This window comes from Thalassophryne amazonica, chromosome 7 (genome assembly GCF_902500255.1).
Source record: "Thalassophryne amazonica chromosome 7, fThaAma1.1, whole genome shotgun sequence".
NCBI classification, from domain to species: Eukaryota; Metazoa; Chordata; class Actinopteri; order Batrachoidiformes; family Batrachoididae; genus Thalassophryne; species Thalassophryne amazonica.
In genome coordinates, this window is record NC_047109.1 from 51,940,098 (window position 1) to 51,953,840 (window position 13,743).

The 13,743-nt window shown below is 47.0% G+C and overlaps 1 protein-coding gene across 1 annotated transcript in view; it reads left to right on the forward strand.

Moving 5' to 3' along the window:
- Nucleotides 1-13,743, forward strand: part of LOC117513440 (transmembrane protease serine 9-like) — a 61,550-nt gene that overhangs the window by 44,141 nt on the left and 3,666 nt on the right. The window contains exons 5-7 of the mRNA XM_034173622.1: nucleotides 519-691; nucleotides 8,775-8,870; nucleotides 13,556-13,698. Coding sequence (XP_034029513.1) covers nucleotides 519-691; nucleotides 8,775-8,870; nucleotides 13,556-13,698 — 412 coding nt within the window. The remainder of the gene's footprint in view (nucleotides 1-518; nucleotides 692-8,774; nucleotides 8,871-13,555; nucleotides 13,699-13,743) is intronic.

A 13,743-nucleotide genomic window follows, 5' to 3' on the forward strand; every position in this document is an offset into this window, starting at 1 on the left:
AAAACCAGAATAGCATCTCCATCACTCTGTATCAAATGATGTATTTTGACATGGCATGACTTATTTTTGGAATTAAAAATGGCTTCCTGCATTAAAAAAAAAAAAAAAAAAAAAATCCAGTTAATTTCTCCGTCTATGTCATCTGACATTTATGTTGTCTAAATTTCATCACATAATATTCATTAAGTATGTTGTCCATTGCACATTTATTTGTCCATCTTTTGGAATTTAAAAGTCCTTATGTGAAATAACAGCACACACCGTGGCGTGCACGTGGCACACTGAGCTCCAGTTTGTTGTTACACTTACCCACAGGGAAACATGCTAAAAGTCAGTTCTACATATACAGAAAAAAAAAACTTTTTCAGTTTTTTTTTTTCTTTTTGCTCTTCAGAAGCCAGTTTCTACAAGTGAGATTTATATTCCAGTGAAATTTATACCCCGGTGAAAATAATACACCAGAAAACAGAAAAGATGAAATTCTAACCTCCTGCTCATTGGTCCTGTGGTTTCTACAGAAACGACATGTTTGACGCGTCTGACTGGCTCGTGGTTGTGGACACTGTCAGCATCACAGACAGGTCTCTGGGACAGCGCTACAGAACGCTGCAGGTCCTGTACCACCCCAACTTCAATGAATTCAATGACTATGACCTGGGCCTCTTGCGCACTGCTGAAATGCAGATGAGAGGTGAGAGAAGGTGGGAAAAATACATTCTCTATGTTGGAGTACCTCAACAACACTGCAGCATATTTGCAAAGTAAAACTATTACAGACTCCATAATTAAGCCTGCAAATTAAATCCATTTCATATTGACCTGTGCTCTGAAATGCATTTATTATTTTTGTAATAAAAGAAAATAAATCAACATTAAATATGGTTAGACTATGTTGAATAACATAATGCTACTTTGGTCCTTTGTTCTATTCAATTTCTATTCTTTCACTTTTTTCAACAAATACTGTAAATTAAGGCTCCAACTAAAACCTCTTGCTGGTACCTCAAATCATAGTATCACAGACTATTTCATACCTCTTTCACTGTACTGTTTGGCACCAACTGAAAATTTAGCGAATCGTCATCTATGGAAACTTGAAGTATGAGTTTATAAATCTTTTAATCGTTTTTTAACAAGGTTGTTGATGTTGCTGCAATATTGCTAAAAATTGTATTTTTTTAAAACTTTGTTTTAAAATATATTTCTTATTATTGTTTTTGCTATTAAATTTTAATAGGGATTTATTATTTGCTTTTTATTGAATTTAATTTTGTGAAGCAATTTGTATTTATGTTGTTAAAGAGATACAAAATGAATAATAAAAATAATATAATAAGTATTATTATTATTGTTGTTATTATTATTATTATTATTAGTAGTAGTAGTAGTAGAAGTAGTAGTAGTAGTAGTAGTAGATTTATTTTGTACATTTAAAAAAATTATCTTTTATTTATTCATTTCTAAGAGGAGTGTTGCGTGGGCCGCCAGAAGAGGAGGTACTGCTGGCCCACCACCAGAGGGCGCCCTGTCTGAAGTGCGGGCTTCAGGCACAAGAGGGCGCTGCCGCCACAGACACAGCCGGGAGTGACAGCTGTCACTCATTAATTCCTGACAGCTGTCACTCATTCTTCATCATCTCACTCCATAAAACCCAGACGTCATCTCCACCTCATCGCCGAGATATCGTACTTCTATGGAGGTAATATTCTCTGCCAGCATTCAGTGATTTCCAGAGCTATTGTGTTGCAGCTGTCAACCAGAGGACCGGCGTGGGTCACGACTGTTTCGTCCTTCGTCTCGTCAGATAAGTGGTTAAACAGACGCTGCACGAGTGTGTGTTAAAGGTGGAGGTGGCATTCCCACCACTGTTGTTACGGGGTGTACACACACCCACACTTGACTGTCTTTGTTCTTCGCCAGCAGTACCAGATCCGACAGTCGGGGACGGTGATCACCTGCGAATTCGGGACTTGGCGGCTCCAGTATTCACCAGGTTCGGTGGCGGCGGAAATCGTGTGGTTCCGGCTCTTCTCAGGACAGACGTCTTCTATCCTCGAGCCTGCCCACACGTCACCTTTGTGGATTGACTGTTATCAGATTCTGAGATTGTCTGTGTATTCGTTGTGCACCTTCACAACATTAAATTGTTACTTTTTGTCTCATCTATTGACCGTTCATTTGCGCCCCCTGTTGTGGGTCCGTGTCACTACACTTTCACAACAGGATATCTCGGCCAGCGTCATGGATCCCAAGGGGCGTCACCCATTGGACAGCCAATGGAAGAGCAGGGTGCACAGGCGTCTGCAGGAGGCGTGCTCGGTGAGTTGCAGCAAATCCTCACCGCCTTTACCGCTCGGCTGGAATTGATGTCTGAGCAAAACGTCATCCTTAATCGCAGGATGGAGGCTCTCACCGCACAGGTGGAAGCGCGCGATCAGAGCGCTGCTGCGGCTCCTCCTCCTGCCGAGCCGGTGCCGGGTATTAACATTCCACTGGTCGTTCAACAAACCCCCCCACCATCCCCTGAAGCATACATAAGTCCCCCTGAGCGTACGGGGGTTGTGCGCGGACTTTCTGATGCAGTGTTCGCTCGTCTTTGCACAACGACCCGTGATGTACGCGTCTGACGCCAGCAAGGTGGCATATGTAATTAATTTGCTTCGGGGTAAGGCACGCGCCTGGGCTACGGCGCTCTGGGAACAGAACTCACGGTTGTTATCAGCATACACTGGGTTTGTGGGGGAGTTCAGAACAGTGTTTGATCACCCTAACAGAGGAGAGACCGCTTCAACAATGCTGCTGTCAATGCGACAGGGGCGCCGGTGCGCAGCCGAATATGCAGTCGACTTCCGCATCGCGGCTGCGAGGTCCGGCTGGAATAACGTTGCGCTCCGCGCCGTCCTTCATAAACGGACTGTCATCGGTCCTGAAGGAGCATCTGGTAGCTAAGGAAGAACCGCGGGATTTAGATGGGCTTATCGATCTCGTTATACGGTTAGACAATCGGTTGGAGGAGCGCCGTCGGGAGCGAGGCGAAGGACGTGACTGGATACGCGACGTCCCTCTCCCTTCCGGGTTCGAAAAGGGGCCGCCCTCCCCACGCTCCACAGCCGCAGCGCTCCGTGGGGCAACAGCTCCCCCTGCTGACGTTGTTAGGGAAACGCACAGGGCCAAAATGAGGAGGCTGGTCCGCGGGGAGTGTTTTCTCTGCAGCTCAAAGGAGCACACACAGAAAAACTGTCCCAAACGGCCAGAACGACAACAACCGCCCTTAGAGACTGGGCAAAGGGGGGGTCATAACATTCACGTGGGACACACACAGATTGCCACACGACTCCCAGTTACAATCCTGAGCGGGGATTTAACCCTTCAAGCCCCAGCACTGGTGGACACGGGGTCAGAAGGGAATCTGCTAGACAGCAGATGGGTAAGGGTGGTAGGGCTCCCTCTGGTGGCGCTTCCTTCGCCATTGCAGGTGCGGGCACTAGATGGCACCCTCCTCCCTTTAATCACACACAAGACACAACCAGTAACTCTGGTGGTGTCTGGAAACCATCGGGAGGAGATTGAGTTTTTTGTAACTCCTTCTACCTCCCGCGTGATTTTGGGCTTCCCCTGGATGTTGAAACACAATCCCCGGATTGATTGGCCGTCTGGGGTGGTGGTTCAGTGGAGCGAAACCTGCCATCGGGTGTGTTTAGGATCCTCGGTTCCTCCCGGTTTGCATGCTAAGGAGGAGGTCAAAGCCCCTCCCAATCTGACGGCGGTGCCGGTTGAGTACCACGATCTTGCTGACGTCTTCAGCAAGGATCTGGCACTCACCCTTCCCCCGCACCGTCCGTACGATTGTGCCATTGATTTGGTTCCAGGCGTTGAATTCCCGTCCAGCAGGCTGTACAACCTCTCACGACCTGAGCGCGAATCAATGGAGACCTACATCCGGGACTCATTAGCTGCCGGGCTGATCCGGAACTCCACCTCCCCGATGGGTGCAGGTTTCTTTTTTGTGGGCAAGAAAGATGGTGGACTCCGTCCATGCATTGATTACAGGGGGCTGAATGAGATTACGGTTCGCAACCGATACCCGTTGCCATTGTTAGATTCCGTGTTCACCCCCCTGCATGGAGCCAAAATCTTTACTAAGCTGGATCTTAGAAATGCGTATCACCTGGTTCGGATCCGGAAGGGAGACGAATGGAAGACGGCATTTAACACCCCGTTAGGTCACTTTGAGTACCTGGTCATGCCGTTCGGCCTCACCAATGCCCCCGCGACGTTCCAAGCCTTGGTTAACGACGTCTTGTGGGACTTCCTGCACCGATTCGTCTTCGTATATCTGGACGATATTCTCATCTTTTCTCCGGATCCTGAGACCCATGTCCAGCATGTACGTCAGGTCCTGCAGCGGTTGTTAGAGAACCGACTGTTTGTGAAGGGCGAGAAGTGCGAGTTTCACCGCATGTCTTTGTCCTTCCTGGGGTTTATCATCTCCTCTAACTCCGTCGCCCCTGATCCGGCCAAGGTTGCGGCGGTGAGAGATTGGCCCCAACCAACAAGCCATAGGAAGCTGCAACAGTTCCTCGGCTTCGTTAATTTCTATAGGAGGTTCATTAAGGGCTACAGTCAGGTAGTTAGCCCCCTGACAGCCCTGACCTCTCCAAAAGTCCCCTTCACCTGGTCGGATCGGTGCGAAGCCGCGTTCAAGGAGTTGAAACGTCGGTTCTCTACTGCGCCAGTTTTGGTGCAGCCCGGCCCTAGCCGCCAGTTCGTGGTTGAAGTGGCCGCCTCTGACTCAGGGATAGGAGCCATGCTATCCCAGAGCGGAGAGACCGATAAGGTTCTTCACCCGTGTGCCTACTTTTCTCGCAGGTTGACCCCAGCTGAACGGAACTATGACGTCGGCAATCGAGAACTCCTTGCGGTGAAAGAGGCTCTTGAGGAGTGGAGACACCTGTTGGAGGGAGCGTCTGTGCCGTTCACGGTTTTCACTGACCATCGGAACCTGGAGTATATCAGGACCGCCAAGCGGCTGAACCCCAGGCAAGCCAGCTGGTCACTGTTCTTCGGACGTTTTGACTTCCGGATCACCTATCGCCCCGGGACCAAGAACCAGAGATCGGATGCCTTGTCCCGGGTACACGAAGACGAAGTCAAAACGGTGCTGTCGGATCCACCGGAGCCCATCATTCCGGAGTCCACTGTCGTGGCCACCCTCACCTGTGATGTGGAGAAGACCGTCCGGGAGGCCCTGGCACGGAGCCCGGACCCCAGAACTGGTCCGAAGAATCGTCTATACGTCCCACCAGAGGCCAGAGCTGCAGTCTTGGACTTCTGTCACGGTTCCAAGCTCTCCTGTCATCCAGGGGTGCGAAGGACCGTGGCAGTTGTCCGGCAGCGCTTCTGGTGGGCGTCTATGGAGACCGACGTCCGGGAGTATATCCAGGCCTGCACCACCTGTGCCAGGGGCAAGGCAGACCACAAGAGGTCCCAAGGGCTTCTCCAGCCACTTCCTGTGCCTCATCGCCCCTGGTCCCATATCGGCCTGGATTTCGTCACGGGCCTCCCGCCGTCCCAGGGCAACACCACCATCTTCACGATAGTGGACCGATTCTCCAAGGCGGCCCACTTCGTGGCCCTCCCGAAGCTCCCAACAGCCCAGGAGACAGCAGACCTGCTGGTCCACCACGTCGTCCGTCTGCATGGGATACCCACCGACATCGTCTCTGATCGTGGTCCCCAGTTCTCCTCACACGTCTGGAGGAGCTTCTGCCGGGAACTGGGGGCCACTGTGAGCCTCTCGTCCGGGTATCACCCGCAGACCAATGGACAGGCAGAACGGGCCAATCAGGAATTGGAGCAAGCCCTGCGCTGTGTAACGTCCGCACACCCGACGGCCTGGAGTGAACATCTGGCCTGGATCGAGTATGCGCATAACAGCCAGGTGTCCTCTGCCACCGGCCTCTCCCCGTTTGAGGTGTGTTTGGGGTATCAGCCCCCATTGTTTCCCGTGGTGGAGGGAGAGGTCGGTGTGCCCTCGGTCCAGGCCCACCTGCGGAAGTGCCGTCGGGTGTGGCGCTCCGCCCGTTCTGCCTTGTTGAAGGCCCGGACGAGGGCAAAGACCCATGCGGACCGCCGGCGATCCCCGGCCCCTGCTTACCAGCCCGGGCAGGAGGTGTGGCTGTCCACGAAGGACATCCCCCTCCAGGTGGACTCCCCAAAACTCAAGGACAGGTATATCGGACCTTACAGAATCCTCAAAATCCTCAGTCCTGCCGCAGTGAAGCTCCAACTCCCGGCTTCACTGCGGATCCACCCAGTCTTTCATGTGTCCAGAATCAAGCCTCACCACACCTCACCCCTCTGTGCTCCCGGTCCGGCGCCGCCTCCTGCCCGGATCATTGACGGGGAGCCGGCTTGGACAGTACGCCGGCTCCTGGACGTCCGTCGAATGGGCCGGGGGTTCCAGTATTTGGTGGACTGGGAGGGGTATGGACCCGAAGAATGCTCCTGGGTGAAGAGGAGCTTCATCCTGGATCCGGCCCTCCTGGCCGATTTCTACCGTCGACACCCCGATAAGCTTGGTCGGGCGCCAGGAGGCGCCCGTTGAGGGGGGGGGTCCTGTTGTGTGGGCCGCCAGAAGAGGAGGTACTGCTGGCCCACCACCAGAGGGCGCCCTGCCTGAAGTGCGGGCTTCAGGCACGAGAGGGCGCTGCCGCCACGGACACAGCCGGGAGTGACAGCTGTCACTCATTAATTCCTGACAGCTGTCACTCATTCTTCATCATCTCACTCCATAAAACCCAGACGTCATCTCCACCTCATCGCCGAGATATCGTACTTCTATGGAGGTAATATTCTCTGCCAGCATTCAGTGATTTCCAGAGCTATTGTGTTGCAGCTGTCAACCAGAGGACCGGCGTGGGTCACGACTGTTTCGTCCTTCGTCTCGTCAGATAAGTGGTTAAACAGACGCTGCACGAGTGTGTGTTAAAGGTGGAGGTGGCATTCCCACCATTGTTGTTACGGGGTGTACACACACCCACACTTGACTGTCTTTGTTCTTCGCCAGCAGTACCAGATCCGACAGTTGGGGACGGTGATCACCTGGGAATTCGGGACTTGGCGGCTCCAGTATTCACCAGGTTCGGTGGCGGCGGAAATCGTGTGGTTCCGGCTCTTCTCAGGACAGACGTCTTCTATCCTCGAGCCTGCCCACACGTCACCTTTGTGGATTGACTGTTATCAGATTCTGAGATTGTCTGTGTATTCGTTGTGCACCTTCACAACATTAAATTGTTACTTTTTGGCTCATCTATTGACCGTTCATTTGCGCCCCCTGTTGTGGATCCGTGTCACTACACTTTCACAACAAGGAGGGCCTTATGGGTCACAGAAGACTGGATCCTATTCAACATACACTAGGCAAAAGCTTCAAAATGTACAATCAACATTTAAGAAAAAAAAAAAGCCAATATACTGGCATATGTGGTTTTACTGAGAAGCTAATCAACTGTTTTGCACAAGCCATGGCAAAACAGTGGGGTCTAATAAGGAACAGAATCCAATGCAGTGTGGAGTGGATCACTGAAAAAAGGGTAGAGCCAGGATCATATAGTTTACTTTTTAATATTGCAAGATTTACATTTTTGTCCTTGTACACTGTTCCAGTGATGCAGTGTCTTACCTGTTCCTCTAGAGTACACTATCCCAGCTCTTGCATCTTGCCAGTTTGTGCTGGATTATCTCAGAGGTGTCTTTGCACATCCTCCATCTCGGGTCCTACCTGCTATGGTAGACCCTTGCCTCCATGGACTTGGTGCTCAGGGTCTGTTCTTGTGCTGCCATGATCATGGCCTTTGTGCTGTCTCTCAGCCCAGCCTTTGCCAAACATTGGTAGGATTTCTTGACATCAATCACCCCCTCTGTTTCTTAGGATGTCTCCTCTTCCCTCTCACCACGCTCTGTCATCTAGTGTCAGAGGTACTTATAGTCTCAGGGTGCTGTACTTTGGGTGCAACCCTCCATGCATTGTGTCTTGAGAGAGACAGCAATAGATTTCAAAAACCATTTAAAACTACAAATGAACAAATTAAAAGACTAAATCAGCTGCAGGCATGTGAGGTGTGTGTAAAGATCCAAACTACTGTAAAAAGTCGTGTTTCCGTTAAGGCTGTTAATATTTGAATAAGTGTCCTGATAATATTAAGTTACTTGGTACCTTAGTTGGCTTTAAAAGGCTTTACAAACATAATATACTTATCCATTATAGTTTGAAGAATTAGGTTTACCATTGTTGTTGTTGTGCTTGAGTTTATGCACTGTTGCTCGTTTGGTTGTGTCTTGAAATTCTGGTGCACTGTCTGAGTTGTTTTGTTTGTGCACATTTCTTTTTTATTGTTATTATGAGTATATATATTTATATATGTATACATTCTTTACTTTGTTTTTAATGGTATAAGGGGAGGATATCTATAAGCTTTGCTTCTGCCTTCACCCTTTCGACCACATGGGTTCATTGTATGTTGTTGTTTTTATGAAATTGTTATTGTCTGTATTGTTATTCTGTGTGCCGAATAAATTCATTCATTCAAAAATTCATTCATTCATTCAAAGAGAAGTGTTAGACATTTTATGATGAGGAACTTTGATTCAAAAGAAGATTAGATATTATTTCAGAACCATTGTAGAGTCCACCAACATTTACTGCGTCTCTTTATTGCTTTGCTTATAAAGGTCCAGATTAAGTTTCAGTTTGATTGCTTTTGTGATTGCAGACGGGGTGCACCCAGTCTGTTTACCCACTTCAAGTGAGTCCTTCCCACCTGGAGCGTCCTGTTGGATCACAGGCTGGGGACACATACGTGAAGGAGGTTAGCTTCAATTTATTATTGTGAACAAAGTGAAATTCAGACGGGCATTAAGAGCAATCACATACGTCACATAACGCAAATGACAGGCCAAACACAAATATAGTTAGCAGATGATCATGCTCCTAATAATACAAAAAAAATAAATTATAAAGGGCACCAAATTTAAAAAGTTAAACTCATCAATGTGTTGCCAAGACTTTACAGGTAGTAATTAGCATTAACTATGTATGTAATGTTTAAATCTATATTTCATGTCATGAATCTATCATGTGGCATTTTGAAAAATTTGTGTGTCAACCATAACAATAGCAACAACATATATACCATTACTCTGAAATGTAATCAGTTCATCTTCACCCAACAATATAGTGTGAAATAGAAAAAGATCATCTTATCCTCATTAACATGCAAAGGCCTTGGCAACACTAAAATGTAATATATTGATATCCCCTCCCTTGGTGTATCAATGGTGCACCCCGATCTCATGTTTCTTTTGTGCCCCGGTCATGAAAAGCGCCCCATTTTCATGACACGGTTTTTTTTTATTCTGCCATTAATAACCCTCCCCTTCTCATAACTGTAACCATAACGTAAGTGTCTACCCTCCTCTATCCCTAACTATAACTCCCCCAGACTCCCCCTCATCACCCCATATTTCTTGCTCCCATCACGAAATGAATTTGTGCCCCGTCACAAAAAGCGCCCCATTTTTGTGCCCCCATCACAAACCCATAAATTTATGTACTTTCTGAAATGTCACCTCAAACTGCCATGAAACTGGTTTGCAATGGTGTGTCTTTTTGAATTATGTATGTTCAAAGGAAAAAAATTACTTTGCTGGGATAGGCTCCAGCTCAATGGTTTATTCTGATTAAGGGTTATGACTGGCTGGAGCCTATTCCAACGCTCACTGGGCGAGAGGCGGGGTACACCCTTGGCAGGACGCTAGTGTATCGCAGGGCCACACATATAGACAGACAAACGCATTCACAACTAAATTCAATTTAAAGTTTCCAATTCACCTAACCCGTCTTTGGGAGTGGGAGGAAGCCAGAGCATCCGGAGGGAACCCACACAAACACAGAGAGAGAACAAGCAAACTCCACACAGAAAGGACCAGATTAGAAATGATCCCAGGACCTCCTTGCTGTGATGCAAATACTTCATTGTCAATAATACATATATTTCTGCAGCAGACAATTTTAAAATTTGATCAGCTCATTTTCTTCCAAAGTGATATCTATAGTGTATCAAGTGTCTTCCATGAATTGTTAATGGCGTATCTTGTTTACAGGAATGTTCCTGCATATGGTGCACGTAGCTGTGGAACATACAACTGTTGAGAGATATGCAGTTCCATCAATTATTTAAAATGCAGCACTAATTCTGTAAGTTAAGTAAAAAACATATATACGAGGTCTGTCAATAAAGTTACGGTCCTTTTTATTTTTTTCAAAAACTATATGGATTTCATTCATATGTTTTTACGTCAGACATGCTTGAACCCTCGTGCGCATGCGTGAGTTTTTCCACGCCTGTCGGTGACGTCATTCGCCTGTGAGCACTCCTTGTGGGAGGAGTCGTCCAGCCCCTCGTCGGAATTCCTTTGTCTGAGAAGTTGCTGAGAGACTGGCGCGTTGTTTGATCAAAATTTTTTCTAAACCTGTGAGACACATCGAAGTGGACACGGTTCGAAAAATTAAGCTGGTTTTCAGTGAAAATTTTAACGGCTGATGAGAGATTTTGAGGTGATTCTGTCGCTTTAAGGACTTTTCACGGTGCGAGACGTCGCGCTGCGCTCTCAGGCGGCGTCGTCAGCCTGTTCAAGCTGAAAACCTCCACATTTCAGGCTCTATTGATCCAGGACGTCGTGAGAGAACAGAGAAGTTTCAGAAGAAGTCGGTTTCAGCATTTTATCCGGATATTCCACTGTTCAAGGAGATTTTTTTAATGAAAGACGTGCGGACAGGTCCGCGCGTCGGGACGCAGCCGCCGCGACGCTCCGCCACAGGAAAAACACCTCTGTTGAAAGCCTTAAGGACAAGTTGGAACATGTCCTGCCTGTTAAACAATTTCTCATATACTCACTCCACTGAAAGCCATCAAAAGCCGCCTGGATTTTACAAATGGTTATCAACACGGAGGTGTTTTTCCTGTGCCGCCGCACCGCGTCGGCTGCGTCCCGACGCGCGGATCCGTCCGCACGTCTTTCATTAAAAAAATCTCCTTTAACAGTGTAATATCCGGATAAAATGCTGAAACCGACTTCTTCTGAAACTTCTCTGTTCTCTCACGACGTCCTGGATCAATAGAGCCTGAAATGTGCAGGTTTTCAGCTTGAACAGGCTGATGACGCCGCCTGAGAGCGCTGCGCGACGTCTCGCACTGTGAAAAGTCCTTAAAGCGACAGAATCACCTCAAAATCTCTCATCAGCTGTTAAAATTTTCACTGAAAACCAGCTTAATTTTTCGAACCGTGTCCACTTCGATGTGTCTCACAGGTTTAGAAAAAATTCTGATCAAACAACGCGCCAGTCTCTCAGCAACTTCTCAGACAAAGGAATTCCGACGAGGGGCTGGACGACTCCTCCCACAAGGAGTGCTCACAGGCGAATGACGTCACCGACAGGCGTGGAAAAACTCACGCATGCGCACGAGGGTTCAAGCATGTCTGACGTAAAAACATATGAATGAAATCCATATAGTTTTTGAAAAAAATAAAAAGGACCGTAACTTTATTGACAGCCCTCGTATATATATACAAGGTCTGTGATAAAAGTATGTAATGTAATCACGTGTGATTACATCAGACATGCTTGAACCCTCGTGGGCATGCAAGAGTTTTTTCACGCCTGTCGGTTACGTCATTCACCTGTGGGCAGTCTTTGAGTGAGGAGTCGCCCACCCTCTCGTCGTTTTTTCATTGTTTAAGAATGGCTCAGAGACTGCTGCTTTGTTTGATAAAAAATTTTTCAAAAACTGTAAGGCACAACTGAGTGGACACCATTCGATAAATTCAGCTGGTTTTCAGTAAAAATTTTAACGGCTGATGAGAGATTTTGGTCTGGTAGTGTCGCTTTAAGGACGGCCCATAGCACCTGACGGCGATCTGTGCTTCGAGGTGACAGCATCTCGCCGTTTCAAGTTGAAAACTTCCACATTTCAGGCTCTGTTGACCCAGTAAGTCGTCAGAGAACAGAGAACTTTCAGAAGAAGTCGGCATGAGGAGTTTATTCGGACATTCCATTGTTAACGGACATTTTGTAATGAAAGAACGTGTGGGCAGAGTCGCATGTCGGGCCGGACCCGACCGTGGGGGGTCGCAACAGGAAAAACACCTCCGTTGGAAACCTTAACGGGCAAGTTGGAACATGCCCAAGTTGTTAAACAATTTCTCAGTTACTCACTTGTTGAAAGCCATCAAAAGCCGCCTGAATTTTACAAATGGTTTTCAACACGAAGGTGTTTTTCCTGTCGCGGCGCACACAGATTCGCTGAGTCGTCACGGAAACGACTCGGCGAATTTGCGCGCACGTCTTTCATTACAAAATGTCCTTAAACAGTGGAATGTCCGCATAAAGTCCTCATGCCGGCCTGTTCTGAATCTTCTCTGTTCTCTCACGACATCCTGGGTGAATTAAGCCTTAAATTAGGATGTTTTCAGGTCAAAACAGGCCGACGACGGTGCCTGGAAGCGCTACGCGACGTCCCGCTCCGTGGGAAGTCCTTACAGCGACAGAAACACCCCATAATCTCTCATCAGCCGTTAAACTTTTCACCAAAAACCAGCTTAATTTCTTGAATAGTATCCACTCGGATATCCCTCACAGGTCCAGAAAAAATGTTGATAAAGCAACGCGTGCCATCCGCAGCGGCTATTCAGACAAAGAGATTCCGACGGGCGGGGTGGAGCACTCAAGGCCTGCCCACAGGCGAATGACGTCACCGACGCGTGAAAAAACTCACGCATGCGCACGAGGGTTCAAGCTTGTCTGACGTAAAAACATATGAATCAAATCCATTTATTTTTTGAAAAAAATAAAAAGGACCGCTTTTTCATCACAGACCTCGTATATATATATATATATATATACATATATATATATATATATATATATATATATATATATATCAAAGCCTGTCAAAATGTTAATAATGTTAAAATAAAATAATAATAAAAAAACTTATATGAGACAACAACAACTTACCAAGCCTGTCAACAGACACCAGAATAAACAATTTGTTGCATAGGTCTTAACCTTCTGGTTGTGCATTTTTAAAAAGGTGGCACTTTTAAAATCCAAATTGACCTTTTCATTCCATGGGGGGGATTTTCCTAACAATTTAAGCAAGTATTCCAAAGTATTTGCCACTGAACTTTATATTTTTGCATTGACTTTTCCAGAGAAAATTAAGTTACATTTACAGAATGCAAATTATGCAAATGTAGAATTACATTTTTAATTAAAAAATAAATAAAATAATAAAAAGTACACCTAGTTTAACTAAAATATATATTCTGTGTTTATTTCCTTCTTGTGGAAACTGCTACGAAAACGCGACGGAGAGAAGAAACTGCCACAGAAAAAAGGAGGTCGCCTTTGGACCTCTGTGCTGTTGATGATTTACAGAGTAATATAAGACATTTAAAAAAGACTTGTTTTATTTGTCATTCTCTCACCCAGGCTTTGTGTCAGACAAGCTCAGGCAGGCTCAGGTTCATGTGATATCTCAAGCCATCTGCTCCCACCCGAACGTCTATGGAGTGCATCTAACTTCTCGAATGATTTGTGCTGGCAACATGGATGGAGGGGTGGACTCCTGCCAGGTATCTACTCACTGGCATAAAAGTCGCATTACTGTGGTTCACACA